Source organism: Phyllostomus discolor, chromosome 4, assembly GCF_004126475.2.
Source record: "Phyllostomus discolor isolate MPI-MPIP mPhyDis1 chromosome 4, mPhyDis1.pri.v3, whole genome shotgun sequence".
NCBI lineage: Eukaryota > Metazoa > Chordata > Mammalia > Chiroptera > Phyllostomidae > Phyllostomus > Phyllostomus discolor.
Genome location: NC_040906.2, coordinates 104,386,588 through 104,412,879, shown reverse-complemented (window position 1 = coordinate 104,412,879; position 26,292 = coordinate 104,386,588). Strand labels below are relative to the sequence as shown.

At 48.3% G+C, this 26,292-nt stretch overlaps 3 protein-coding genes across 7 annotated transcripts; all 3 read right to left on the bottom strand.

The window, feature by feature from the left end:
• Nucleotides 1-3,026: 3,026 nt before the first annotated feature.
• On the bottom strand, nucleotides 3,027-5,645 carry TNF (tumor necrosis factor). 2 transcript variants are annotated; one of them, XM_028510587.2, is made up of 4 exons: nucleotides 5,182-5,645; nucleotides 4,610-4,646; nucleotides 4,375-4,422; nucleotides 3,027-4,062 (listed from the first exon to the last, which is right to left on the bottom strand). In XM_028510587.2, exons 1-4 carry the CDS (start codon nucleotides 5,365-5,367, stop codon nucleotides 3,641-3,643), a joined length of 693 nt encoding a protein of 230 aa, XP_028366388.1. In that variant the 5' UTR covers nucleotides 5,368-5,645; the 3' UTR covers nucleotides 3,027-3,640. The 2 variants fall into 2 exon arrangements, with proteins under 2 accessions (XP_028366388.1, XP_035879692.1); XM_036023799.1 differs by having other exon boundaries at nucleotides 4,610-4,643; nucleotides 5,182-5,643.
• Nucleotides 5,646-6,827: 1,182 nt separating this feature from the next.
• Nucleotides 6,828-26,187, bottom strand: LTA (lymphotoxin alpha). Of its 4 annotated transcripts, none has more exons than XM_036023793.1 (5): nucleotides 26,046-26,187; nucleotides 8,763-8,911; nucleotides 8,301-8,411; nucleotides 8,116-8,215; nucleotides 6,828-7,881 (listed from the first exon to the last, which is right to left on the bottom strand). In XM_036023793.1, the coding sequence occupies exons 3-5, from the start codon at nucleotides 8,400-8,402 to the stop codon at nucleotides 7,469-7,471; spliced, it is 615 nt and encodes a 204-aa protein (XP_035879686.1). In that variant the 5' UTR covers nucleotides 8,403-8,411; nucleotides 8,763-8,911; nucleotides 26,046-26,187; the 3' UTR covers nucleotides 6,828-7,468. The 4 variants fall into 4 exon arrangements, with proteins under 4 accessions (XP_035879686.1, XP_035879685.1, XP_028365404.1 ...); XM_036023792.1 differs by lacking the exon at nucleotides 26,046-26,187 and adding an exon at nucleotides 19,786-19,827; XM_028509603.2 differs by lacking the exon at nucleotides 26,046-26,187 and adding an exon at nucleotides 18,129-18,218.
• On the bottom strand, nucleotides 18,150-26,181 carry NFKBIL1 (NFKB inhibitor like 1). Its single transcript, XM_036023790.1, is given in 5 exon segments — nucleotides 18,150-19,527; nucleotides 19,529-19,638; nucleotides 19,786-19,853; nucleotides 19,856-20,099; nucleotides 26,046-26,181. Coding segments are annotated over 5 exon segments (897 nt in total). The 5' UTR covers nucleotides 26,049-26,181; the 3' UTR covers nucleotides 18,150-19,055.
• Nucleotides 26,188-26,292: the final 105 nt, after the last annotated feature.

Here is a 26,292-nt window from a genome sequence, read left to right as displayed (position 1 = left end):
TTTCTGAAGTAGCCACTGCAGCCCTGGATGGAGCCACTGAGCCCACTGAGCCCTGCCACTGAGGGCGCAGCCACTGAGCCCTGCAGCAGCTCAGTGGACTGAGTGCTGGCCTTCGAGCCAAAAGGTCACTGGTTCGATTCCCACAAGCTTGAGTTGTGGGCCAGGTCCCCAGTTGAGGGGCGTGTGAGAGGCAGCCAATCAATGTTTCTCTCCCTCTCTTCTCTCCCTTCCCCTCTCTCTAAAAATAAATAAGGAATATCTTTAAAAATAAATAAATAGCCCTGGCTACTGTGGCTCAGTGGATTGTGTGCCAACTCATGAACCAAAGGGTTGCCAGGAACAAAAGGGTCGCTACAGGGAACTGTTCCGAGTTGCATGGCGAATGTAACCCAACCTTGTCAGAAAGCCGACAGGGGCCAGTCAGCACACAGGAAGCCAAACCCACAAGTCAGTTTTCCTGTGGGGAATCAGGCCTGCATTGCACCTAGGCTGCTTTGAGGCTTGCTTTTTGCTAAAACTCCCTCACCTTAAATTGAGGCAGCAAATGTTTACTGCATATCTTGCAAGTAACTTCTAAAATCTATGCTAAACCTCCCAAGGATGGAGTGTAACCAGTTCAAGCACTTTTTCCTCTGCATTTGCAAATATCCTTTTTCTTTGTAGTAATTAGCAACTTCCTCTCCTTTGTTATCTGTAATAGGTAACCACCTAAAGGGAACCTGTGCATAGTAAATGAGGACCATCCTCCATGTAATGTGCCCAGAAAAGCAATAAAAGCCTGTCCAGGCAGGGGTTGGGGCCCTCTCTCACTCAGGGAGTGGCCATGCCATCCCTTTTTCTCCACAGGACTTCTGTAGTCTGTGTGAATTTGTTTGTTGCATCCACAACACATGGACCCTGTGGGCCAGGTTTTGCATCAGGTTGCCAGTTCAATTCCCAGTCAGGGCACATGCCTAAGTTGTGGGCCAGGTCCCCAGAAGGGAATGTGCTGGAGGCAACCACACATTGATGTTTCTCTCCCTCTCTTTCTCCCTCCCTTCCCCTCTCTCTCTCTAAAAAATAAAAATTAAAATTAAACTAAAACAAATAAAGTGTTAAAAATATAAATAAATAAATAAAATGGCCACTGCAGTTCTAAGTTATCTTTTGTATATGTGGTCCTTTGGGGTAATAACTTCATTGAGAATAAACCATCAGTTTTGAACATATATATAGCTGGTGTTCCAGGTGGGGACTCCTTCTGAGGCAAACTTAGACAGAGGACATCCCATTACAAAAACTGGTACTGAAGAATATAAGCTCTGAACCTCAACCACTCAACCAAAGGAAGGAGGTTCAGAACTCAGAGAACGCGCCGCCGGAATCCCAGAATTCTCACGGAGATGACAGAGCACAGAGGGCTCAAACAGCTACCTTGCTCGAATCCAGTGGCGGTGCCGGGATTGCAGCAGAGTGTTTTTCGGATCGCACTGCTGCCCCCATAATGTCGAGTGAGCATAAATGTATCAGAAGGCTTTGGCTAGTAATAAATAATAAAGATTTATTCAAAGGTTTTATGGTTTGCAAAGTGGAAAAAACAAACACCACTAGACAATGTGCAGAGTGTTCTGAGGAAGAGAGGAAAGCTGAGGGTTCTTACAGCAAACAGTACACGTTTGAGAGGAGTCAGTTCTGCATTCTTAGTCTTTGGATTGGTCCAAGATGGCAAAGTTCTAGACGACTAGTATTCTGGATACTGGATGTCAGGTGGTCTGGATACATGAACATTCTTTCCCTAGTCCTTCAGGGGGTAGTCAGGGTTTTATCAGGCAGAAGGTTTGATGTATATCTAAGCATTGACACAGGAAAGGAAAGTTCAAAAGTTTAAGTTCTCGGGCTAGTTAAAACAAGAATAGAATTGTTTCCTCAGGCCCCAACCTACTTGATTTTAGTAATTTAGTGGCTTGACAATAGTGACTCCATTTTATTTCTTCATGCTATTTCAAAGTGGCAGGGGAGAAAGCCCAACTTCTGAGCCCAGTGTGGGCTCACATTCTCTGGGCCTCCATTTCTGACTTCATATTTGTTTGTGACTGTGCCCAGAAGAGCCTCCTGGGGGTAAGAGGTGCTTTTCTCTTGCCAACTCACCCACCTCACATTCCTTTCATCAATTGTCAAGAAAATCAGTGAGACCAAGCTGGCATATGAACCCTTCAGCCACATCTAATTCCTAGTTTGTTATTTTCATCTATCTCTTCAATTCCACCCACTGAGAGATGGAAGGGGATAGGATGGCTGGGGGCTGAATAAAGGAAAAAAGCCAGAATTCACTGAATGCCTACCCTGCCACGTGCTATGCTAAGTGCCCTGAGGTAGCTTATATCTTCTCTTCTCTTGTGGTCCCATATGTGCTGGGCATCCTTATCTCCATCTGATAGATGAGGTTCAGTGACTGGCTCAGGTTGCACAGTTAGGCAAGGGTTGGCTGGAGGGCTCCCAGAGTGTGATCTGGAGTGCAGATGCTTGAATGTCTGGAAGTCCCTTGGCTATGATTCAGGTGTCAGAGAACATGGCTCCTCCCCGTCTTCTTTCACGGGCAACAGCCGGAAATCTCACCCGAGCACCTGAGCTGCAGGACTTCCCCGCTGGTTTGGAATTCCCTGAGCTGGAAATTCCCATGTCCTGAGGGAAAGGTAATTAGGTTTAGGCTTCAGTTTCCTGGGGGTGGGGCATATCTGGTTGAGCTTTGTTTTCTGTAGGGTCTCCAGAGCCCCAGCAGTCCAGGGAGTTAAGACTGGGTCCAAGGATCTTAAGCCTGGTGGAAGAGGACTTCAGGGAGCAGCCTCCCACCCCCAATGCAGAGTTAATTCCAAGAAAGAGACCATGTTTCTTTTCTTAAGCACACTTTATTTCTCGCCACTGACCAGTAGGGCGGTTACAGACACAACTCCCCTGGGGAGCAGAGGTTCTGTGATGTAGCGACAGTCAGTCACCAAATCAGCATTGTTTAGACACCTTGATCAGAAAAACATTTTTTCAAAACATTAGCAAAAGGAGGCACAGAGGCCGAGAGGCTAGGTGGTGATAGCCTAAAGTTCAGCTCCATTTTCACAGAAAATATGTCTGAGCCAAGGCGGCCCCTGTGTTGGGTCTCCCAGGACACCCAACATCCTGAATAAATAACTTTCATCAGTAAATAAATAAATAATAAATAATAAATAAATAATCACAAGTGCAAACATAAATAGAGGGAGCTGGCCCCATGGGGGAGGGGCTGGGCTCTCCATCTCAGGGAAGCGTCTGGAAACATTTGAAGCCATGGAGGCCTGAGGTCCACTTATATCAATTTGTAGGTAAGATCTCAAGGGATGTTCCGAAGTGTTCTGGCCTCCACATTCCAGGTGACCTAGGTTGCATTCAGAGACCCAAACCTGAGGCCCCCAGTGCATTCTGGAAGCCCTAGTTTGAGCGCTTGGTGGTGGCCAGTGCCCCGCTGTCCAGGCAGCGCATTCGTGCATCCTAGGTTTCTAAGTGTTTGAAGTTCTAAGCTCAGGACCGGCCTTGAGCCGCTAATTCCCTTTTTAAACCAGAAGGGATGAAGAGGTCTGAAGGAGAGGTTGATAAAGGGATTAAGGTGGACTGGGATGGACAGCCTGCTCCCTCACAGGGCAATGAGCCCAAAGTAGACCTGCCCAAATTCGGCAAAATCGAGATAGTCAGGCAGGTTGACCTCGGCGCTGAGTTGATCATCTTTCTCCAGCTGGAAGACCCCTCCCAGGTAGATGGGTTCATACCAGGGCTTGGCGTCAGTCCCTTCTGGGGTCTCCCTTTGGCAAGGGCTCTTGATGGCGGAGAGGAGGTTGACCTTTCGGGCGTAGGAGGCGGAATAGCGGCTGATGGTGTGGGTGAGGAGCAAATGGGTGGGAGGGCAGCCTTGGCCCTTGAAGAGGACCTGGGAGTAGATGAGGTACAGCCCATCCAATGGCACAACCAGCTGGTTGTTTCTCAGTTGCACACCATTGGCCAGGAGAGCATTGGCAACCTGATTCTTCCACTGCAGCTGCCCCACAGTTTGCTGATTTGCTGGAGGGAGGGAGAGAGAGGGAGAGGTGAGCCTGTCAGTTCCACTCTCCACATCCTGGCCCTCAAGTTCTGCCCACCCCCCACATCCTGTTTCTGTCCCCTCTGTCTGTCTTCCCATATCCCATTGGGCCACGAGGTTCTGAGTGTACCCTGCAAGGCCTGTGGTGTTTCTCCACCCTCCCCTTGAATTCAGTGAGTTCTCATACTGTCTCCAAGGTCTGTCTACCTTCATCTTGGGTTCAGCCCCCAAATCCTATCCTTCCTCAGCCCACCTGCTTCTTCATTCCCTAGACATATCCTCAGGACTCTTACCTACAACATGGGCAACAGGCTTGTCACTTGGGGTTCGAGAAGATAATCCTGAGGAGGAAAGAAGAAAGAAAGAGATGAGACCCTTAAGCTTCTGAAAAAAATACCTCGCTTCTTCGACCTCCATTCCTCATCCCCCCAAATCCCAAGTCTAAATTTCCCCCACTGCTACCATCCCAGGACTAACCCCAACTCTACCCAAACCCAGAAGTAGGAGAGGGGCTTTGGAGACACTTACCAAGGGTCCGGGCCAGTGAGGGGCCAATTAGGAACTGCTGGGGAGAAGGAGGAGAATTAGAATCAGAGCAAGTCGCCCCTAGATAGAAACAGCTGGCTACGTATCTAGTGGGTGTTCTCTGTCTGATGTGTCTAGTTTTCTCTCTTCATTTGTCCATTCATTCATTCAACAATCTTTTGTTGAGTGCCTTCCACATGCCAGACATTCTGCCTTCATCTTTCCTTATCTCTCCTTCCCTCACCAGTCTTTCACATCTCCCTTATCTCTTTATTTTGCCATCTTTATTCATATCACTGGTTCTCTTCCCATCTCTCTACCCACACCCCACATCTTTCTACATATCTCTTTATATATGTTTATCTCTTGCTCATTCATTCATTCAACAAGTGTTTAGTTAGCACCTTCCAGGTGACAGATATTCTATCTCTCCATCCTTCTCTCTTCCCTGATGTCTCTCCATTTCTCTTTCTGCCTTCCCATCTTTCTCCAGTGTTCTCTCCCCATCTCTCACCCTCCTTCTCCTCCATTTCTTTCTGGCTGGGAGAAGAAGCCCAGGCTGGTAAGGCACTCACCTCTTCCCTCTGGGGGCCAATCACACCGAAGTGCAACAGACAGAAGAGTGTAGTGGCTCCTGCCACGAGGAAGAAGGAGAAGAGGCTGAGGCACAAGCACCGTCTGGAGCCCTGGTGACCCCCTGCCTTCTTGGGGAGCACCTTCTCAGCCAGCTCCACGTCCCGGATCATGCTTTCAGTGCTCATGGTGTTCTTTTCAGAGGGGCTCACGTCTAGCTGGGAAATGGTATCAGAGGAAGAGAATCGCCTGGCTGCTTCTCTGGGAGCTGTGTCGTCTGAGAGATTACTTCCAGGGGGTCTGGAGTTGCTTCTCTCTCTCTTGGCTGGTCCCCTGTTGTCCTCGCTGAGGGAGCTTCTGCTGGCAGGCTGTGCAAACAGCTGCCTTTATACGCCCCGAGGAGAGGAGGGCGGGGAAAGGCTCTCATTCAACCAGCGGAAAACTTCCTTTGTGGAGAAACCCATGAGCTCATCTGGAGGAAGCGGTAGTGGGCCCTACACCTTCTGTCTCGGTTTCTTCTCCATCACGGGGGCGGGGATTTGGAAAGTTGGGGACACCCAGGCATCAGGGATACTCACCACCCTCACTGCTTGGATTCTGAGAGGGGCTTGCTGGGCCAGCTACTGCTGTGACTGTAGGACCTTGAAGGCTGGACCCTGTTCCCCTCTGATCCAACTCCCATTGACTCCATTCCTTTCGGGGACCAGTCCCCTCTGATTTTCAGAGAGGACTAACATAGGAGCAGAACTAGAAATGGAAGGGGCTTCAGAAAGCTGAGTCCTTGATGGTGAGAAAAAGGAGAGAAGCTGTGCTGGGTCCTGAGACATGAGTTTGGGTCCCTGGAGTAAGAAAGAGCTGGGGGAAGGGAGGTGGGGGTATGGATGGGGCCTCTGGAAGGGCTTGGGGGCGGATAGCAGGGACAGCCCTGGGACAGCCCCAGAGGGAATGAAGGCAACCCTGGGAATTCACAAACTCCACCAGGGTGGGCCTTCTCCTTTCGTTCTGATCAGGGACTCACAGTGCTGGTTTCAGTCTTGGCTTCCAGAAGAACCTGAGACCCTGATTTTCGCCTGAAGGCCCCATCCCTCTGAACCCCCACATATAGCTATGTACCCCCAAAGAACTCCTGCTCTCTTCAGATCCCTAGAGACAGCCCCAGACCTCAGACCCCCTGTGTGTGACCACGTGCCCTCAAATGTCATCTGTGTTTCCCAGGCCCCTAGCTTTGGAGACTTTCCAACTCCTCAGGGCCCTTGCATGGCCCTGTCTTCCCGGGGATCCCCATGCTCCATCCCCGAGGTCCTGAAGACCCTTTTGTGAAGTCACTTCCCTCCGGAGGCTTCCTGTAACCCCTATTCCTTACAGCCCTGCTATGTGGCCATATCTGCCAGGGATCCTCTGACTTTCACTCCTCCAGACCCTGAACCCCAATTTTTTGGTCTTTTCAGCTTATTCTTTGGTTCCCCTGCAGGGCCTGGCTGCCTTGCACCACCCCACTCCCCATCCCTGCACCAGCCCCAGGGCTCCTTAAGCCCCTGCATCTCTTTGTACGCCCCCAGCTCCTATGCCCTCTGAGGCTTCTGTTCTCTCTTCATTCCTTAAGAGAGACCTGAGAAATTCTTTCCCAGACAGACACAGGCAGACAGCATTTCAGAGAAAAAAACATTTATTGGGCTTGAACGAGGCTGCAGATATTGCCTCATGGGGTGTCTAGTCAAGCAGTGTTGGCCCTTCAGAACCCATTATGTTCTTCTAGAGCGCCTCGGTCCCTCAACTCCACTCGAGTTCTCGCTTGGTCTTTCTTGTGCAATGCCTCTCAGCTTCATCTCTGGGGCATATTTATCTCTTTCTCTTCTGATGTCCCTCTACTATTACCTTCTCTGCATTCTCCATAAATAAATAACTTAATTTTTTCTCTTCATAAATAATCCCCTCTCCCTGCCTCCAGATGTCCAACCAAGCTCCCAATGTGTCTGCTTCCCTCCATGCCCAGGGCTAAGCCCTTGCACTGGCAGTGCAGAGCAGAGCTCGGAGCCGGAGCCGGGATCTCTAGGCAGGCTTAAGTCCGCAGCCGAGCATCGAGCATTGAGCAGAGCACTGGGGTGATTCAAGGAGGAGGGAGTCCTGGGGTGCCGAGATTCCTTCTTTGGAAGCTCCAGGTGATGTGAGCAGGGGAGACTTGAGACTGTTGGAATAGTCAAAGGAGAGGTGTCCTGACCCTTGAAATAGTCAGGATGGAGGCAAGATGGGGAGAAGGCCTTGAAACCAATTTTTCCTTTCTGGATGTTTCTACAGAGCGAAGGCTCCAAAGAAGACACTGCTGGGACTGAGGAGTAGGTGGGAAATGCCATCTGTGTGAGTGGAGAGCTGGTCTCCTTGGGTAAGCAGGAACACTGCCCCCTGGTACACTGAGCGTACCCAAGGTCCCTGTGGCCCTGGGCACACAGACTTCTGAGCACTGAGGAGAGATACATGGAAGGGGTACTGGGAGGAGAAGAGCTGGACTTCATGGGCCAGGTAGAGAGGGGTGGGGGTGGCCTTGGGGAAGCAGCCTTCCCCAGAGAAGACCACCTGGGAATAGACGAAGTAGAGGCCACTGGTGGGGACCAGGAGTGAATTGTTGCTCAAAGAGAAGCCATGGCGGAGGAAGGCACGATCTGTGTTCGCTCTCCAGCGCAGTGAGTTCTGGGTGCTTGGGTCTCCTAGGAAGAGCCATAGGTATGTGTGTTTGGGGGTGGATCAAGGACCTGGGGGTCAGAGGTCTTAATCCCTGAAGAAGCAGATGCTGGACTGAGTTCCTGCAGTAGGAGTAGGAGCCTCTGTTTTGGGGGGTGGGGAAAGTTGGGAAAAGGTGGGGTAGATAGATGATTGGGTCCCTGAAGGAGGTTAGAAGGGGGCTGAGGGATACATGTCTGGGAGGGCAAGAGGATGTTTACCAACAAGGTGAGCGGCAGGTTTGAGGGTGCCTTGTTCGAAGTGCTTCTGGGAGTGATAATGGGCAGTCCGTGCAGCTGAGAGGCCAACATCAGGGAGCCCCTAGGGGGAGAAGAGAGTTTGCTGGGCTCTAGGGCCCAAAGTTCAGCTGGGCTACCCCTGCAACCTCCTTCTCCTGCTGCCTCACCTGGGCCTCAGGCAGCAGAGCCAGCAGTAGCCCCAGAAGGAGAAGGAGGAGGAGGTGGGCACCATGCACCCTCAGGAGGTAGAGATGTCCAAATGGTGTCATGAGGAGAACCTGCAGGGAGAGAGACAGTGATTGGGTTGGGGTGGGGCGCTGCACAAGACTGGCCTGCTCTTGAGGAGACAGCCACCACAAGACATAGGGTGATAGACAGAGAAGGGGACAAGATGCAGTCAGGGAAACCCCGAGGTGAGCAGTTGGAGACAGAAAGACAAACAGAGAGAGATCGCGGCAGAAACAGAAAAGACAGAGACAGAGAGAAAGAGACTGACAGATAGAGAGCCAGAGAAGGGAAACAAACCAAAACCAAACCCACTAAGGCCCAGGCCCACGCAGGAGGTGCAGGAGGGGCCGGGAAGAGTCCACCGCCGGGCAGCCCAAGGAGATGGGGTGGGAGAGTCTCACCTGCTGTGCGAGGCCCCTGGGTCCCTTTATAGAGGAAGCGGCAGTGGCAGGCAGGCGGCAGGCGGGTTCTAGGCCAAGGCTGGGGCCGGGGAAGCCCCCAGGGCTTAGAAGATGCTGCTGTTTCAGCCGAAGGCAGGAAAGGCTGAGGCCTAGGAGAGAACCGCAGGCTGGGGGCTCAGACAACTGAGTTCTGGGAAGGGGAGTGGAGTCAGGGGAATTGTGGGCTGGCAGGGCCAGGGAGTGGGGTCAGGCTTAGGAGTTCCAGAGAAAGACAGTAAATTCAGGGGAGCCAGAAGAGTATCAGCTGGGGTGTGGGCTGGAGGCCTGTTTCCCTGAAGAGTGATTATGTATAACACCTTGGCATCCTTGGCTGATTACAGGCTTCTCTCTGTGCCCATTTCCTCTTCTTTACCCCTATCCTTGTCCCAAACGGCCCAGGTCACACTTGTCCCAGTGTGAATACTTTCTAGGTTGTCTGGCATGTTTCATATCAAGAAACCTGGGACATACTCCTTTCCTAGGACATTCTGGTTTATGCCTGCTGTCCTAGTGAAACAACTCATGGAGCACATTTCAAAGTGTCCTGACATAGATGTATGTCCCCCTTCCCAGAAACGATGCCACACAGCCATGTATGATGAGGACCTACACCTCACCCCCAGGTCAGACTTAAGTAACTGCAAACAAACACATTTCAGGGTCAAGGAGTGTGGCAGCTAAGCCATTGGCCTTGAAGCTACATTTGTAGAACCAATACATTGTTTTAAAATTGCTAAGGATTTCCCTGTTTTTATTTTTTGATGTGTGACTTAGATATGGTGAGATGCTCGTTTTCTAAGGGAATAGCCTGACAGACTTTTCCATCTGTTCATAGCTATGTAGCCACTACCCGGTTCAACATATTCCCGGGTCCCCAGAAGTTTCTCTCAAGCCCTCTCCCAGTTGATATCCTCTAAAGATCACCAACCACTTTCTGACCTCCATTACCGTAGATTAGTTCTTCCTGCTTCTGAACTTGAGGTAAATGAAACCACACAGAATGCACTCACTGGAGTTTCGCTCCTTCCGGGCAGCGCGGTCCGTGAGTGCCATCATCATGGTCGCGCAGATTGTAGTGGGTTTTCACTGTGGAATAATTTCTATTTAGAGTCTGGTGAGTAGGCTGTAATTCATTTATCTATTCTCCTGCCGAGGGGCATTTGGTTTGTATCTAGGTTTTGGCTATTATGAAAACCATTGATGTGAACGTGAGCTAGTTATCACTTAGCTTATAAGTTGCAGGTTAAAAAAAATCAGGTCTCTAAACAGGATTTTATTCATGTTTCATGATAATTGAGAAAACAATAATCATTCTTACTAATGTTGTTATGTTTTCATTTGGAGAGTTTTGGAGGGGCTGGTGCTGAGGGTGGTAGCGATGGAGGCCAAAACCTTCCTGCTCTGGCATTGGAGAGATTGCCATGCTCCTCTGGCACAAAGTCTCCAAGGGGTCCTGGTGTCCTGTGGCTCGTAAGTAATGTTCAGGATGTTTACAAACTATTTTCCTGTCTTCTTCCCTCTCCCTGAAGTCCTGCAACTTTGCCTTTCATGCCTTACTAGTCTTATCTATTATTTCTTTTTGTTCTCATTCCATCTCCTTAGCTGTCTTTCTATTCCACTAACATTTATCAACCCTGTATAAGACCTTGAGAATAGTCTTTCTCCAGGACCTCAAAGACCAGTGTGGGAGACAGGAAAGTTATCAAAAAATTACAATAAGGTATGATAAGTTCTGTGACAATGGGCTCACGGCAGCCTACAGAAAAGCCATTGGACTTTGGGAGAGGCGATTCAGGCATTAAGTACAGAGGCAAAGAAGATGGTGAGGAGTATTCCAGATGGAGGGAACAGTATGTGCAAAGACTGGAATTAAAAGATGTTATGGAGCCCTGGCTGGTGGGGCTCAGTGGATTGAGTGCTGGCCTGTGAACCAAATCAAGCAGGTTCAATTCCCAGTCAGGGCACATGTCTGGGTTGCGGGCCTGGTCCCTAGCTGAGGCTTGTGCAAGAGGCAACCAAATTGATATTTTTCTCTCTCTCTCTCTCTCCCTTCCTTCCCCTCTCTCTAAAATTAAATATTTTTTTTTTAAAAAAGACCCTATTAAAAGATGGTATGGAGTGTGCTGAGTTATGCTATTGGGTACAGATAGAAGAGGAAGCCACAGGCTTGGGAGGGAAGCTGAGAACTCATCCTGAAGGTTTGAAACCACAAAAAGAAGTTTGCATTTCATTCTAATTATAATGGAAGCCACAAAAAAATTTTGAGTGAGAGAGGGATCTACCAGATTAATATATTAGAAAAATGAGTCTGGCAGCTACACAAAAGGTGGACTGAGGTAAGGGAGTTGAGGGTGCTGGAGGGGAAACCAGAAGTGTTCAGATCAGTTAGGAGGGTTTTGCATAACCAAGCAAATAGGTGACAAGAGCCTGCATTTATATTGAGACCACAGCAGGAGAATGGAAAGGAGAAGAGAGTTTCTAGGCACAATCTACAGGTCTTGATGACTGAGCAGATGTGATGGAGGAGAGAGCAGTCATAGATGCCTCTTTTAATTTCTTGGTCTGCGTCTCAGCTTCTTATTCTTTTAACCTCACTGTCTGTTGTGTTGCTGTTGGTTTCCCTCCTGGTCTGTGCCCCTTTCCTTTTCTCTGTGTCCCTCTTTCTCTGGGGTCCTTTTTTTCTCCCTCTCTAATGGTAGGAGCTGATGAACAGAGACCTCAGCTCTCTAAAAATCTAAAAGGATATTGCAACTAACAGTGAGAAATAGAAATGGGGAAACTGAGGTCAGAGAGAAAGGCTGATGCATCGACGGACAGAAAGGGGAAGGTGAGGAGTGGTAGGGAGACATGAGAGACAGAGAGGAAGGAAGGGCAGAGTTGGGCCGGGCTGGCTGTCACGGGGTTTGTGCTGAGCTGAAGGATGCTCCTTGACATGGGCCAATCTTGGTTTCAATCTCAGTTTCAGAGGTTATGTGAAATTTGGTTTCTTTCTTGGGGTGGCCAGCAGTTGGTTTGGGGCTTTCCCTGAGTGGGAGTGGTGATGACTGGAGTCTTGTGCTCCAAACTCAGGGAAATGCAGTTTCTACAGTGGTCTCTGTGGAGAAACCAATGAAATCTCTGAGGCTCCCCATGGGGTTGAAATGACATTAGTCTGAAACCTAAACTTAGCCTCAAAAATCAAAATTGGGATTTAATACCAACTTTGACCTTAACCCAAATTTAACCTCAACCCAAATCACAACCCAAACTCAACCCTAATGCCAAATCTAAGTACATCCTGATAAACGAACCCCAAACAAGTTTATTCTCTAATCTAACACAACCCTGTTTCTAGAGCTAATCTTCAAACAAACCGATCGTCATGTGTAACCCTATAGTTAACCCTGGCTCTAAATGAAGCCCAATCTGAGCCACAGACCTAAAGTTGAGCTTTATCCTGCTTTGCCCCATTATTCACCCATCTCTCCATTTAATAACTCTTCATTGAGAGGTTACTGCATCCCAGGCACTGTTCTAGGCAGGAGGGGTACTGTGGCAAACCAGTCAGGGTTCTGTCGCTCTTGGAGCTTATATCCCGGTAAGGCAAGGCGGAAAAGAAATACACTGAAGAGGAATCAGCAAGAAGTGCTGTGAGGAAGCAAGACAGGGGTGTGATAACAGTGGTGGGGAACTACTTTAGACACAGTGGTCAGAAAAGTCCTAAGTGGCATTTAAGGTGGGACCCAAATGACAAGAGTGATTGGGTGGAGGTTTGGAGGAAAAACATTTCAGGCAAAGGGAATACCTTCTGCAAAGGCTAAATAAAGGGTGGGCACCCGCTAGGAGCGCTAAAGAACAGAAAGCAGCCAGTGTGGCTGGAGCAGAGAGAGGCATGGGAGAGGGCTGGGAAATAAGGCTGAAGGGGCGATCAGGGCCCAGCTCACACAAAGCTAGGCAAGGAGGGGTAAAGCATCTGGGTTTTGTTCAACTGTTCTTTGTTCTGAGAGGCTTTGAAGGATGTCAGTGTGTGTGTGCGTGTGTGTGTGTGTGCATGCGCGTGAGAGAGAGAGAGAGAGAGAGAGAGAGAGAGAGAGAGAGAGAGAGAGGGAGGAAGGGAGGTGAGAGGTAGAGGTGATTGGATTTATGTTTTAAATGATTGCTGTGGCTCCTCTGTTTAGACTGGATTGTAGGAGGCAACATTGAGAGCTGGGACACCAGTTCAGGGGCAATTACTATAATCCTGGAGAGAGATGGTGGCAGCCAAGAAAAATTTGTCTCCTGGAGAAAAGTAGACAAATTTGGGATATACTTCAGGGGTAGAATTGACGGGACTAGATGATAGATTGGATGGATGCTGGGGGGTGAACATGGGGAGACTGGGAGAGATGTAGGATTCCGAAGGGGTGGGAGAACCAAAAGTTCAATTTTGGGTTTGTTAACTCTAAACCTATTGATCCAAGTGGAGATGTCACTTAGCAGTTGATTGAGTCTAGATTTCACAGGCCAGGCCAGAGCTGGACAGGCACTGTCAGCAAAGCAGGTGTTTATTAAAGCCGCAGGGCTGGATGAGATGCCTTACCTTGCCTACTCCCATAGGACACCTTCGAGGTTATTTTTATTTTGCCTTAATAAATGCTGTATGTCTTCCATTTTGAAATTCCAGAAGCAGCAACCTCTTGCTCCTAGGGACAGAACTGTCCAGATTTTGTCTGCTTCTGACCTCTCAGTGGGATTTTCTCCCTGGATTAGATTTCCTACTCTGCAAGGACATGTCTACGGATCTGTTTCACAGCATCCTGTGGAACTTCTTTTATATTCAAATCCTCTCTTTTATTTTTGAAAGCATCTTCCTTTGGCACTTGGAAACCTGGATTTCTCCTAATGATGCTCCTTCTCTCTGGTGAATCCTGCCTGCTCCTTCTTCCACACTCATCACGAGGGACAGGTGGCAGAGGAGAAGCCAGTTTCCTTCTCCTCTGCGCCTTTGGAAACTCCTCCTCTTGAAGCCCATTCCTTCTGCATTTGCCGCACTCTTCCTGTGTTTACGCAGTCTTCTCCACCAACATCTCTACCATGCTGTTAACAACTTGTATATCTAACTCGGTTATTCTCCATCTCATCTCCTACCACCATTTTTAGAGACTTTGAAACCACAAAGATGAGACTTATACTCCGGCCTCTCAGTGATTCAGCTTTGGAATCACTTACCTACCTGACGTTCTAGCTAGAGGATCTGAAACACTTGATTTGGGTAAACTTAATGGTCTTGTCCTTGAGCGTTTCTTCTAGCCTACCAAGCATTGTAGGAGTCATGTCACTGTAAGAGGCCTACAGCTAATCCTGACTGTCTGACCTGAGGGCCCTGTGTTTCTCAGTTCTTCTTTATTGATTATATCCGTCACAGCGCAGGTGACGGTCTAAGTCTCCGTGCCTTATGCTCTCCATTCTACCTCTTTCATCTCAGTTGGTGATGCTGTCATCTATTTCACTGAGCTCAAGGCCACGCAAAGCACAGTTCCTGAGTTCTGTTACCTTTATGTTTGATTCTTTCCTTTCTTCTCAACTCAGGGAAGTGCTTTTTCCTCTGTACTCTGTATCCCATTCCCTGTCTTTATTGCATTCTCTCTTTCTTATGTTTTCAGTATCTTGCTCTCTTCATGCTCCTTCCCTTCATTTTACAGATGATAGTTTTTTTTTTTTGCCTTGAGAATAAAAAATCCTTACTCTTTCTGCGTGCTGTCTTAAGACTAACTCCTTTAACCACTTTAGGAACTAGTAAAATTTTCCTTATCTGTAAAATTCGTGGGTTGAACTAGAGACAATTCTTAGTTTCTTCTGTATTCACTATTCTATGACTTTGTACCCACGACCTCCCTTTCCTCACCTCCCACTCATTCCTCATCTTATGTAAAGTGATTTCTGTCCCTCTGATAAGTGGAAACTATTTTCTCGAAATTTGTAATCATCTAGTTCTTGAACCCAAAGGATCTTTTCAACCCTCACCTACCTGACGTCTTTGAAGCATCAGATGCGGCCTCTGCACGGCATCACGCTTCCTTGCCCTACTTATCTGACTGCTCCCTGATCTCGCTCCTTCACTGGTTCTTCTTCCTTTGATCTCCCTCAGGACTCATCTGGTCACCTTCTCTTCTGGAAATCCCATCAACTCAGAGGTTCAACCTTCATGGGGAGGAGTAATGCCCAAATCTATTCTTCCAGCCCAAATGTCCCTCTAGTGCTCCATACTGGCTTGCTGGAGATCTCCACCCGAGTAGCACGCTAGCACCTCCGGCTCTGTGGGCCTTCTGTGAGCCCTTTATTATGCTAAGCCAGCGATTTTCAACTGGTGTGCTGCAAGAATTTTTAAAACGTGCAATACCTGATTATTTAGTGAGGGACACTGACCTTTTCCCTTAGATTGTCAAATTAAAAAAATGACAACATGCAACACAACAGCCACCAGCATGAATCAGTCAAAATTATATGCATCTTTTGTGTCCTGCAGAATGTTAAGTTTGGGTGCCATGAGATGAGAGAGGCTGAGAATCACTGCTCTATGCAGATGTAGCTCCTGTTATTATGTGTAGTTGTCCCATTTATACCTGTGTAGTGTTTGTTTCCTTAGACCGTGTGCTGAGGGCAGTGACTTTATTTCACTTGTGTTCATTGTCTAGCAGAGCACCATGCTTCTGTCAGCTGCTGAATACAGATTTATTGATCGAATACCTGAAATTAACTCCTCACCTTCCCCTTGGACATGCATCTCCTTGGTTTAGGACAACTTGCCCTTTCCAATTCCCTTGGCTCAAAACTCGGAGTCATTTGACTCTTCTCTCATTCTCACCACCAATCAGCTGCCATATCTTGACTTACCCTCTTGAAGTTTATAAAATCTGTGTCCTCTTTGAATTGAATCAGCAACCCTTTGGTTCACAGCCTGCGCTCAATCTACTGAGCTACACCAGCCAGGGCCTGTTTCCTCTTTTAATGCCATTTGGAGTTATTGAGACCTATGCAGTAAGTACACAGGAGTCTTAGAATAAGATGAGTTTAATGATCCCATTACTCTTCAGCTGTGTGGCTCTAAGCAAGTAACAGGACATGGATGGCCTCAGTTTCCTCATCTGTACAATGGAGACTCACTCCCACCCTTCTGGACAGTAGTTGACAGCATTACTGGTGTTAAGAAAGGGACCTGCCATGGTCACACATAGTAGGTGTTCAAAACACCGTTGCTGTCTTCTTCCCTTGGAGCCTGCGCCTGTAGTGCTCTCTAGCACAGTGGTCACAGCGCCATTGCACATCACATAGCCTGAATCCTGTCCCTCCGATACCTGCTCACTCACACCTGTGCTTTGTTCACCTCGGGACACTCTTTTCCTCAACATACTGCTTTTCTGACTTCCTCCTCTGCTCAAGCCATTTCCTTTACCCACTGAGCCCTTCTACCTCTGCCCACAGAAATTCTCCCCGTTGGTCAGTGCAAGCTCTCATGCCCTCTCCGCCTCACAGGCCCTTCTTCTGTACCCACCATGCCTCCCCTATGGGACTGGAAAGTTGAAGCCGAGTTTGAATTTATCTCTGGGCTACTTGATGCTGGGTTGAACTATACTGAAGAGAGTCCCTCTGGGTCCTTTTCCTGACTTAACCCAGACCTGCCTGGACCCCAATTCCCACTCAGTCCCTCTTCAGTCTTACCAGTCTCATTCCCAATTCCGTTTCTCTAACTGAAACCCAAGGCGTCCTCCAGAGAACTGATTCCTCACTCCAACTCTAGAGGACATGCACTCTTCCACCTCCCCAGTGTTTGTTTCATGGTGGGCACTGAGTCACCCCTTGGGGATCCCTGGACCCCCTCCCTGCCCCCACTGTGGTGGACAGGATGCCTGCTGCCTGGCCCCAGGGGGTCAGAGGAAGCCAGGGCCTCTAGGGCTCAGTATTTTTATCAGCCTAGGAAAAATAGACACAGAAGCGGAAGCCGTGTGGTCAGAGAAAGTGAACAGCCCTCATCTTAGGGGAACCCCCAACAGGGCTGGGGGCCAGACATCAGGGAGAAACACTGAAAACAGGGAGGTCTGGGGGGCCAGGTATCGGGGCTTATTTTGCTGTGGTTTTATATAACTCTTGCAAATGGTTGGTGATGTGATGAAAAACCAGAGAAAAACCTGGATGGAGGAGCAAAGTCGGACACCAAAGTTTTCTGCTGTTCACCTGTCAACCTCCAGCTTTGGATCCCCCCCACCCAAACCTGAGCTCTTTGCATGCCACTTCCGAAATCTCCGGCCTGTGAAAGGAACCGGACGCCTGGGTTGCTCACAGCTCAAAGTCTCTTCTCTGAATCACAGCAGCTTCCTCTCACAGGCTCTTTCTCACCAGCCCTTCCTCCTCCTGCTCCCGGAACATCTGGCTGGTCCCTCGGAGGCCTTGGGCCTCTCGGCTCAGTCTTCTCCAATGGTTTCATGCTCACCCCATGTTCCCGAGGCTGTCACTCCGCATCCTCCAGAGCCCTCTACCCTTGGGCTTCTCCTGTGCAGGCTGGGGCCCCAACCTGAAAAATAAGTTCCTGATTCATAAGCTTCTCTGATGTGGACAAGTGCAGACTGTACACGCCTGCTCATGCCTGTACCCTCAGTCCTGCCCTTTCTCTTCACCTTTTTGCTGCTGGTCCCTGGGGGTGGCAGTGGGTTTGGTGCCGTCTACAACTTCCTATCCCACCCAGTCCAGGGAGCAGGAGTGAGAACTGAGTATGAACAGTGGGAGGGATGACGCCTCCAGTCCTCTGTGGGAGTTCTAGACCTTCTCCTTCTATCCCACAGGACCTTTTCCTCAGCCCCAGGAAGAGGAGAGGTTTATCTGGAAGGCCATGCCTGCCTGCCCAGAGATAAACCCCAAATTTGGGATGGGGGCAGAAGCTGGATGGAGGGAGTTAAGAACTGAGGCTGTCAACCCCCCCCCCCCAAAAAAAAAGTGTTTGGAGGCTTTGGCTAGAAATAAATGACAAAGATTTATTAAAGAGTTTGCAAACTGGAAATATAACTAGGCAGAAACCCACAAACGTTTCTGAAGAAGGAAGACAAATTAAGAGTTGTTATAGTAAAAAGTGTAATCCTTGAGAACTGTCAGTCCTGCATTCTAGGATTGGTCCAGGAAAGTTATCTGTCAGATGGCAGGTGGTCCGGATGGTGGATGCCAGGTGAATGTATACCTGAGTCCTTCAGGGGTAATCAGGGGGTTACCTGGAGGTCAGATGTGTGCCCAGGCATTGAGGCAGGACTGGAAAATTAAGAAGTTTTAGTTCCAAGGCTAGTTAAAATGAGAAGAGAATCATTTCCTCAGGCCTCAACCTACCTGATGTTAGTTTTTAACAACAACAACTTGACTATAGTGAGTCCATCTTACTTCACTCTTTCCTCAGGGTCTGGAGGAGAGGAGTGAACTGGAGGGGAGAGATGGCCTCGGGTTGGATTCCATGTTGCCCAAGAGCAGACAACCCAGGTTACATAATTTGGCTCTTTCCGCCTGCTTCCCCTGCTTCTAATTTTAGCAACTGAAATTCCACTCCCACACAGAGCTCTTCCTCCATCCATCCTGCTTCTATCTTCTGACCTCCTACAACCTCCTTATGTCCCCCAGCTCTGGCTGCCCCCAACTTGGACCATTCAGTGACTCAGCAAAGGGAAAGCCCTGTCTATGCTGGGGGAGGGGTGTTGGTGGGGAGGAGGATGTGGTTCTGGCTGGGGAGGGGAGGGAAACTGGGTTTGTTCCTTTTTTTTTTTTTTGGCCTCTCTTCACATCTATTTCTCCAGGGGCTGACTGCAGAGGGGAGACCAGCATAGGGAGTGGAGTCATGCTGGAGGGCAAACTGGGCCTTCTTAGGACCAACCTAATGGGTGGGCAAGCAGGGGGTTTGTTGTCGCCAGCTGAGGGCACGTGTTAGTGCGTGCATGCATGTCACAGGTGTGTGGGAGCTGTGGGTTTTGGCTGGCGGGGCGGGAAAGGAGATGTCATGGGTGATGAAAACCACAGCAATGGAAAAAAGGCAGAGGAGACACCAGGAGTGAGATGCGAACCAGGTCTTATTAGGAAATGAAAGAGTCAAGGAGCAGCGGTGGTGGCCTGTCCTCCCCACCCCCGCTCATTACCAGTTCTACTCCCACCCCATGTCCTCTGCTGTGCAGCATCTGCCTGGCTCTCATCATTCCTGTCTCTGACTGTGCTCTTCCTGCCATCCTGCCCCAAGGCTGTGTTCCTTGCAGTTTCTCCATTTTCCTGAGGTCATTTAAGGGCCTCTGAATGCTTCAGGGCCTGAGAAAGGGCTGTCACAGCTCCCGTCACCTGGCCTAGCTCCCAGGTCTCAATCTGGCTCCATAATCACTGTAGGAAGTGGTCAGGGTGCCAGCAAATGCACTGGATCCTCAGGAGCCACCTGCTCCTCCAAGGGTGGGGGGGGGGGGGGGGGGGGCGGGCCCTGGCCACCAGGACTGCAGCCATGGCCTCTGGGTCTCCTCCCCCAGGGTGGGGCCTGGGCACTTGATCTAAGTGCCAGAGGCTGCCCCTCCCTGCTCTGCAGGGTGTTGGGCCCTGGGCCCAAGGCCCCTGAGAGCCTGCGGTGATGGCCTGGCTCCTGGCTTGCCTCTCACACAGCTCCTCCTCCTGGGCTCCAGCTCACTCTCGGAAGAGCCACTGCTCCTTCTCCTGTTGCCACCAGCTGAGACTGGAGCCCTCAGCCTGTGGGGCTCTGCAAGCTCTCTGCCTCCTGCTGCTGCAGCTGCTGCTGGCACTTCTGGGCATTTTCCCAGGCCAGGTGATCTGTCCAGGCTGGGAAGGGCTCAGGTTCCTGGGCCTCCTGGGAGGTGTCCTGTGTTTGGGAGGGTGGAATGGGAGTGGTTAGGAAAAATCTGTGAGAAGGTTATGGGGAAAGAGAAACAGGGTGGGCCAGAGGGAGGGAGTATAGGTAAAGCAGACTGCAGGAAAAGGCAACTGTGGCTGGGAAAGGGTTCCTCACCTTCAAGTGGTCCAAAGACCTCCTGCTGTTCCACTCATCCTCGAGCTCTCCATGTGGCTTCTGCCTTCAATGTGCTCCCTGGATGCCTTGTCTTCTTCTTCCTCTTCAGCAGAATCCCAGGGCAAGGTCCAGCCTAGGAGTTGCCCAGGGGTCTCTCCATCCTTACTCTTTATTCCCATGGCAGATGGACTGTGACTTGGCAGTGGCAGGAAGAAGTCATGCAGGCTCTTGGTGGCAGAGCAGTGAGAGGAGTTAGCTGGGGCCTCCCTCCTTGGCAGGGCACCATCTGGATTCTGCCAGTCACTCACGCCCTTCTGGACTAGACCAATTATTTACTGACAGTTTGCCACATGCATAATAAGTGTGGTAGTTTAACATATTCTGACCTGTGTCCCCACAAACTATTTTAGTTTCCTGGGGGGTTCTACTGTGTCAAATGACATTTTCCGGCCTGCCTGCAGCCACCCAGGGCAATGTCAAAAACCTCCATGTACTCTGTTTTTGGCTTGGAAAATACAGTCACTCTCTACCTCTTATTGCATTTGTCATCCCACATTATAATCCAGATGGTAAAATATCTGAACATTCCATTCTATACCATTATAAATATACAGATATATAAAAGTATCTTTTTATACCACTTTTCAATAACTGCATAAAATGAATGTTTTTAGGGGAGTTTCTCTCAGCCAGCCTTTCCCAGGCTGTGCTGAGGAGAGTGGGGAGGCAGAGGGCCCAGATCAGCAATGAGTGTGAGCCACAGAAAAGTTCCTAGCAGCAGAGCAAGCTCTTTCCAAATGACTGCTGGCCAAAGGGCGGGTTGTGTGGCAGGAGGGAAGGGACTGAGACAGAGGGTCCCTGCCAGGGGCTGTCTGACAAGAGGCTGGGGAACACAAAAGAGAGACTGCCATTGCTGAGCTCCCCCTTCCTGTGCCCTGACCTCACTGCATCTGCTCCAGGGCAGGCCGGCTCAGGGCTGGGCTGTGCTGTTCACTGCCAACCCGGGCATCTTATTCCTGGCCAGGCCCACCTGCCAAGGCCACCAAGGCCACCAAGCACCTCTTCCACTCTTGGGACAGAGGAAGGTGAGTGAGGCACCCTCTCTTCCTGTAGACCTACTTATTCGCCCCAGGGCTGGAGGTCCTCAAATCTTTTGTGGTACTAGGAAGTACTGGCTATCTAGGAAAAGGATGGGACAGGAGAAGGGCTGTTTTGTTACTGCCAGGAAGGTAGGAAGACAGAATGCACCCAGTCTTGGCTGGCCACTGCCCATCTCCTGGCATACTTGAGTGCCATGTACCCAAACCACATCAGGATGAGGGGCACTTCTCTGTAGTACTGATATGACCTGTCACAAGCCCTCCCAACTTGTCCCACCCAACAAGTAAGTAGTCCTGTCTTTCAGCTGCTTACTCCCTCCCAGGGTTCATGGCAGGTATGAGAGTGGGTGCATGCTCAGTCTTGCACAGATGTTTTTTAAGTTCATAGGTTTTAAGGCTTCCAACTAAAAAACATAAGTAAAATATGATATGGGATATTACATAGGCACTAAAAATGATGTCTCTGTGTGGAAATAAGCTGGCTACAAAACTGTACATAGGGTCTGATTACAACTGTGTGAAAAAGAGACCAAATGCTGTGATTCAAGAACACAGACTGGACATGTGCAGATTCCAGTCTCTGGGTGGCAGGACCATGGGTGGCTTCCCCCATCTTATTTACTGATATTTTAATGTAAAAGGGACATAACTAATCTAAAAAGTTCCTCTCATTTAGTTATTATTTTATCCTCACTCAAGGACGTGCTTCTTAATTTTTTATTTTTAGAGAGAGGGAATGGTAGGGAGACAGAAAGGGAGACAAACATCGACTGGTTGCCTCTTGTGTACGCCCTGATTGGGGCCCGAACCTACAACTTAGGTGTGTGCCCCGACTGGGAATCGAACCCTTGACCTTATGGTTTACAGGATGATGCTCCACCCAATTAGTCAGGGTGCCATTTTTTGTTTTTGTTTTTTAAATTTTTAAAGAATAAAGAATAAATTTATTCACTCTTAAGAGTATGCTGTGGTCCCTTCCAATCTTGTTTTGGTGTATATAAATGCATACGCATCACAGTTTTTTTTTTCAGAGACCTGTGACCACACTATATGTATTATTTGGCAACTTGCTTTTTTCACTTAACACCTTATATTTTTCCACAAGAGTAAACATAATTGATCTCATTCTTTTTTATGACTCTGTAGGGTTCCACTGAGCATGAAACAAATGTCTCCTACCACCAATTTATAGACTTGTTTCCAAAACTGTTCAGCCTCATACACATGTCTCTGCAGACTCCTTACGGTATTTCTGCGGGGTGAATTCTCAGAAGTGGAATTTCTGAGTAAAGAACATGCGCGAGTTTGCCAAACTGCCCTCAAGTTTGTGCCAACGTACACCCTTACCAAGAAAATGAGCACCTGCATCGTCCTTTACCAAACTGAATCTTATCAACCTTTCAATTTTGCCCATCTGACAAATTAAAAAATGATTCTAATTATGAAATTTTCTTTTTCATATGCTTTTTGTGTTTCTTTTGTGAATGACTTGTTCACATTTACTTTAGATATCAACCCTGTATGTCTGTTATAGATATTGCAAATATTTTCTCCATTAAAAAAATTTTTATGTACAATATGCCAAGGTTGTGGGTTCGATCTCCAGTGAGGGCACATTAAAGAATCAGCCAATGTATGCATAAATAAGTGGAACATCAAATTGATGTTTCTCTCTCTTTCCTTCCTCTTTCCCTGAAATCAATCAATAAAAATAAATTTAAAAAATTTAATGTAGTTAAATCTGTAGCAATAGCTTTTGACTTTATTTCATTCTTAGGAAGGTTTTCTCCACTCCAAGATTATAAAGGTATTCCTGTGTGTTTTTCCTACCATATTTACTTTTTTGGGGGGGGGGGGATTTAAAAAATTAAGAAAGTACAAAGTATAGTACAATAAGTATCCATATTCCTATCACAGGGTATGTTAACATATTGTCATTTTTGTAACACCACTTTATTTTATTAAAAAAAAGTTTATTTATTTTTAGAGAGAGGAAAGGGAGAGAGAAAGACAGGGAGAGAAACATCGATGTGCGAGAGATACATCGACCGGTTGCCTCTTGCACACTCCCTTCTGGGGACCTGGCCTGCAACCCAGGTATATACTCTGACTGGGAATCCAACCGGAGACCTTTTGGTTCACAGGCCAGCATTCAAGCCACTGAGCCACACCAGCCAGGGCAACACCATTTCATTTTAAAGAAGTAAAGCCATGATAGGTAAGCTAAAGTTTTCTTTGATGCTGCCTTCTAAGTTTTATTGCCCCCAAAGGAACTGCTTCCATGGATTTGGTATGTACCCTTCCTGTGATATTTAGGTGTTTAATCTGCTGTAATTTACTTTTAAGGTAGGTATGAGGAAGAACTCTATTTTTTCACCTCCCTACAGTGATTTGAAATGCGAACTTTATCATCAATTTAGCAGTAGAGATCAACTTTTTCCAATGTACTTTTATATTGGGAAAAATAAATATGAAAAAAATTTTCTGGAGTATATATGGACTTTTTGTCTTAGTGATGAAAGGCTGCTCTTCCCCTTGCCATAATAAGATGCTTTCCACCTTAAAGCAAAGTCCACAATAACTGGTACAAGTCGCTCAAAAAACCCCACCAATATCAGAGGCTTATACTGAGGACAACTGACTGAGGCAGGTGCAGAGGAAGAAAAGGTAACTGGGCAGGAAGGTCAGAGAGGGCTTTTCCAGGAGGAGGTGTGGCTTATGTTGGGCTGGGAAGGTAAAATAGCAAAGTGGAAATCAGGCAGATAGGAAGGCAACAGGCAAGAGAGACAGCCCTGTGAAAAATATGCTGGGGTGGGGGGGGGGGTCACTGAACACGTAGCTGGAGCTGTGGGTTTGAGGGTGTGCCATGGGAGGTAAGGTTGGAAAGGCAAATGGAACACAGACTAGATGGCTCAGCCACCTGTAAAAGAGGGCTGCGGCCTACGTCTGCAGTGAGGATCCAAGTGGGTAATGGATGGTATATGTCAGCTACTGTGCCACCAACACAGCAGAGGTGCAGTGAATGTCGCATTAAAAAAACCTGCATCTATATATCTATATGTCAGATTGGCATTGGATTTTATCCTTTGATAAACTGAGACTGATAAACTGAAACTGAGACAGCTTCCCTCTGAGGTGATGGGTCCAAAGAGAAGTTACCAAAAGCCCAAAGGTAGGGGCCAATCACCAGCATCTCCCTGGTATGACAACTCAGCACAGCCAACCCAGCAATAACAGGCAAATCCCTCAGGCCTAACATAGGAGCTGAGAGGCATGCTGTCTCCTCAGGGGATCCTAGATCATTTCATCAGTTAAAAAGAATGCGTTTAAAGGCACAGTGGTTTCTAAAGCAGGTGGCAACTGAATAAGATGGACCTTTCTATTTAGGAGTTAGAAGGCCCCCTGGTGGCAGGGCTGGCAGGGATTAGGAGAAAGTAAGGCCTAAGAGGCTGGACAGCATGCGAGATATTATTAATCTTGCAGGCTTCTGAGAATTCAATACAATGAAAGAAGCACTTACCATACATTGAGGGAGATTTTTATTATTCAAATAGCCTTAATTGAATAATATCAGAATAAAAAGAACACTACCTATCATCTAGTTAGTGCCAAACTGCACCAGGTTCTTGCCTCTCTTATTCACACAGCCTGTGTTTGAGAGGCAAATCAGGCTCTCAGAGGGTGAGTTGCCTGTCCCAGTCACACAGCCTGCAGTGGCTGGCCTGCAACTTGGATGAGGTCTCTGGCCTGCCTCAGGGTGCTCGGTTCTTACTATCTACAATACCAGTTCGGCTAGATTGCTGCACTTTATAAACTTCCTCTCTTTAAGTTAAGAAAATCCCAGTGTGCCAGCCTATCTCACTTATATTAAGGGGAATTAAAGGCGAATCTTTTCCTTTTTACTATGAGGCAGATACTGGGGAGTGGGAGTGGGTTCCTGTACTTGGGAAGCTGGGAGATGGTAATAGTGGCAATCAAATTAAGTGAAGGTTGTTCATCCTAACCTAGAGGTTCTCGAATGCTCTTACTCTGGAAGGAAAATCCCCAGATGGGAAATGAGGGTTTCACCTTTCCTTTTCCTAAGGAGGGTTATACCTCCACAGAGCTGCCTCCACTGCCAGTACGGGATCAACAGGTTCCCACAGGAAACCGCAGTGTCAAAGGTTTTTCAGGTCTCCATGTTTTGGGATTCAATAGAGCTGATCTGAAAGTTCACACACTGTATCAAGTAGCCCAGAAGGTCCTGGGCGGCACCAGGAACCAAACACATGGATGTTTGCAGCAAAAGGTCTGGATACTGACGTCAGTACAATAAAAACAAATCATTAGATCAGGTTAGGTTTTGTCACCAAACTCATTTGGTGGCAGACTGATAAAAAGTGTTTGTTTCTCAGAGTGTGTGTGAGTTGCAGCACTGTGGGTAAGGGAGTATGGATGTGGTGACAACAATAGGAACAATATGGCCAGTGTCAACTGAGTGCTTATCTCATGTACTGTTTCAGTTGGTTCTCAAAACACTCACCCCAGCGGGGGTCTATGAACACAGGCACTACCACTGTATGATTCTGTAATGTATCACACAGTATCATACTCTTGCTGGTCTACCTGAGTTACAATCCCTGCCCTACCACTGTAGCAAATTACTTAACTTCTCTGTGTTGTATCCTAATGTGAGAAATACTAGTACTTATTACTTTGCAGGATTAATGTGAGGATTAAACATGTTACTTTGATTAAAAGAGTTCCTTTATGAGAAGTGCTGGCCACATAGCAAGAGTTGTTATTATTTAATTTTGCACATGGCAAACTAAGCCTCAGCAAAGTTTGTGTAGAGCTGGGATTTGAACCCAGGCAATCTAACTCCAGAGCCTACCCTCTATGCTACTTTTTGTGCTATATGCAAACAACCCCTCAAAAGACAAAGTGGCTACTAATTTAGAAAGATGTAAAATTTGAAGACCAGTTGCTGTTTGAGGAATGATGGGCTCTTCAAACAATGGTAGCTCAGTATTGTAATGGCACAGGTGATAGCCACGTGCCAACTCAGTCAGTTACTTCTGTAAGTCCCACGACCAAATAACTAGCTTGTTTTTCAACTGCTGGCCTTCATCTCAGACCTGGTCAGTTGCTCAGGACCTTGTTCCCCATGGGTGGACTCACCATCAGGGCCCTGGCGGGCAGCAGCCTGCAGCTCCTAGTTCCAGTGGCGGTCGTGGTGGGCGGGGTCAGTCCGGAGCCCAAGAAACAGGCAGAGAGCAGAGACAGTCATGGCGCGCACAGGCCCACTGCAGGTGGGGCCTGGCATCTACATCAAGGCCTGGGTGTCGCTGGAGGGGGGCCTGGGCCGAGACTAGCCGACCTGTAGGCAAGTACCGACCAAAGCGACACAGAGCGCCGGCGGCAGGAA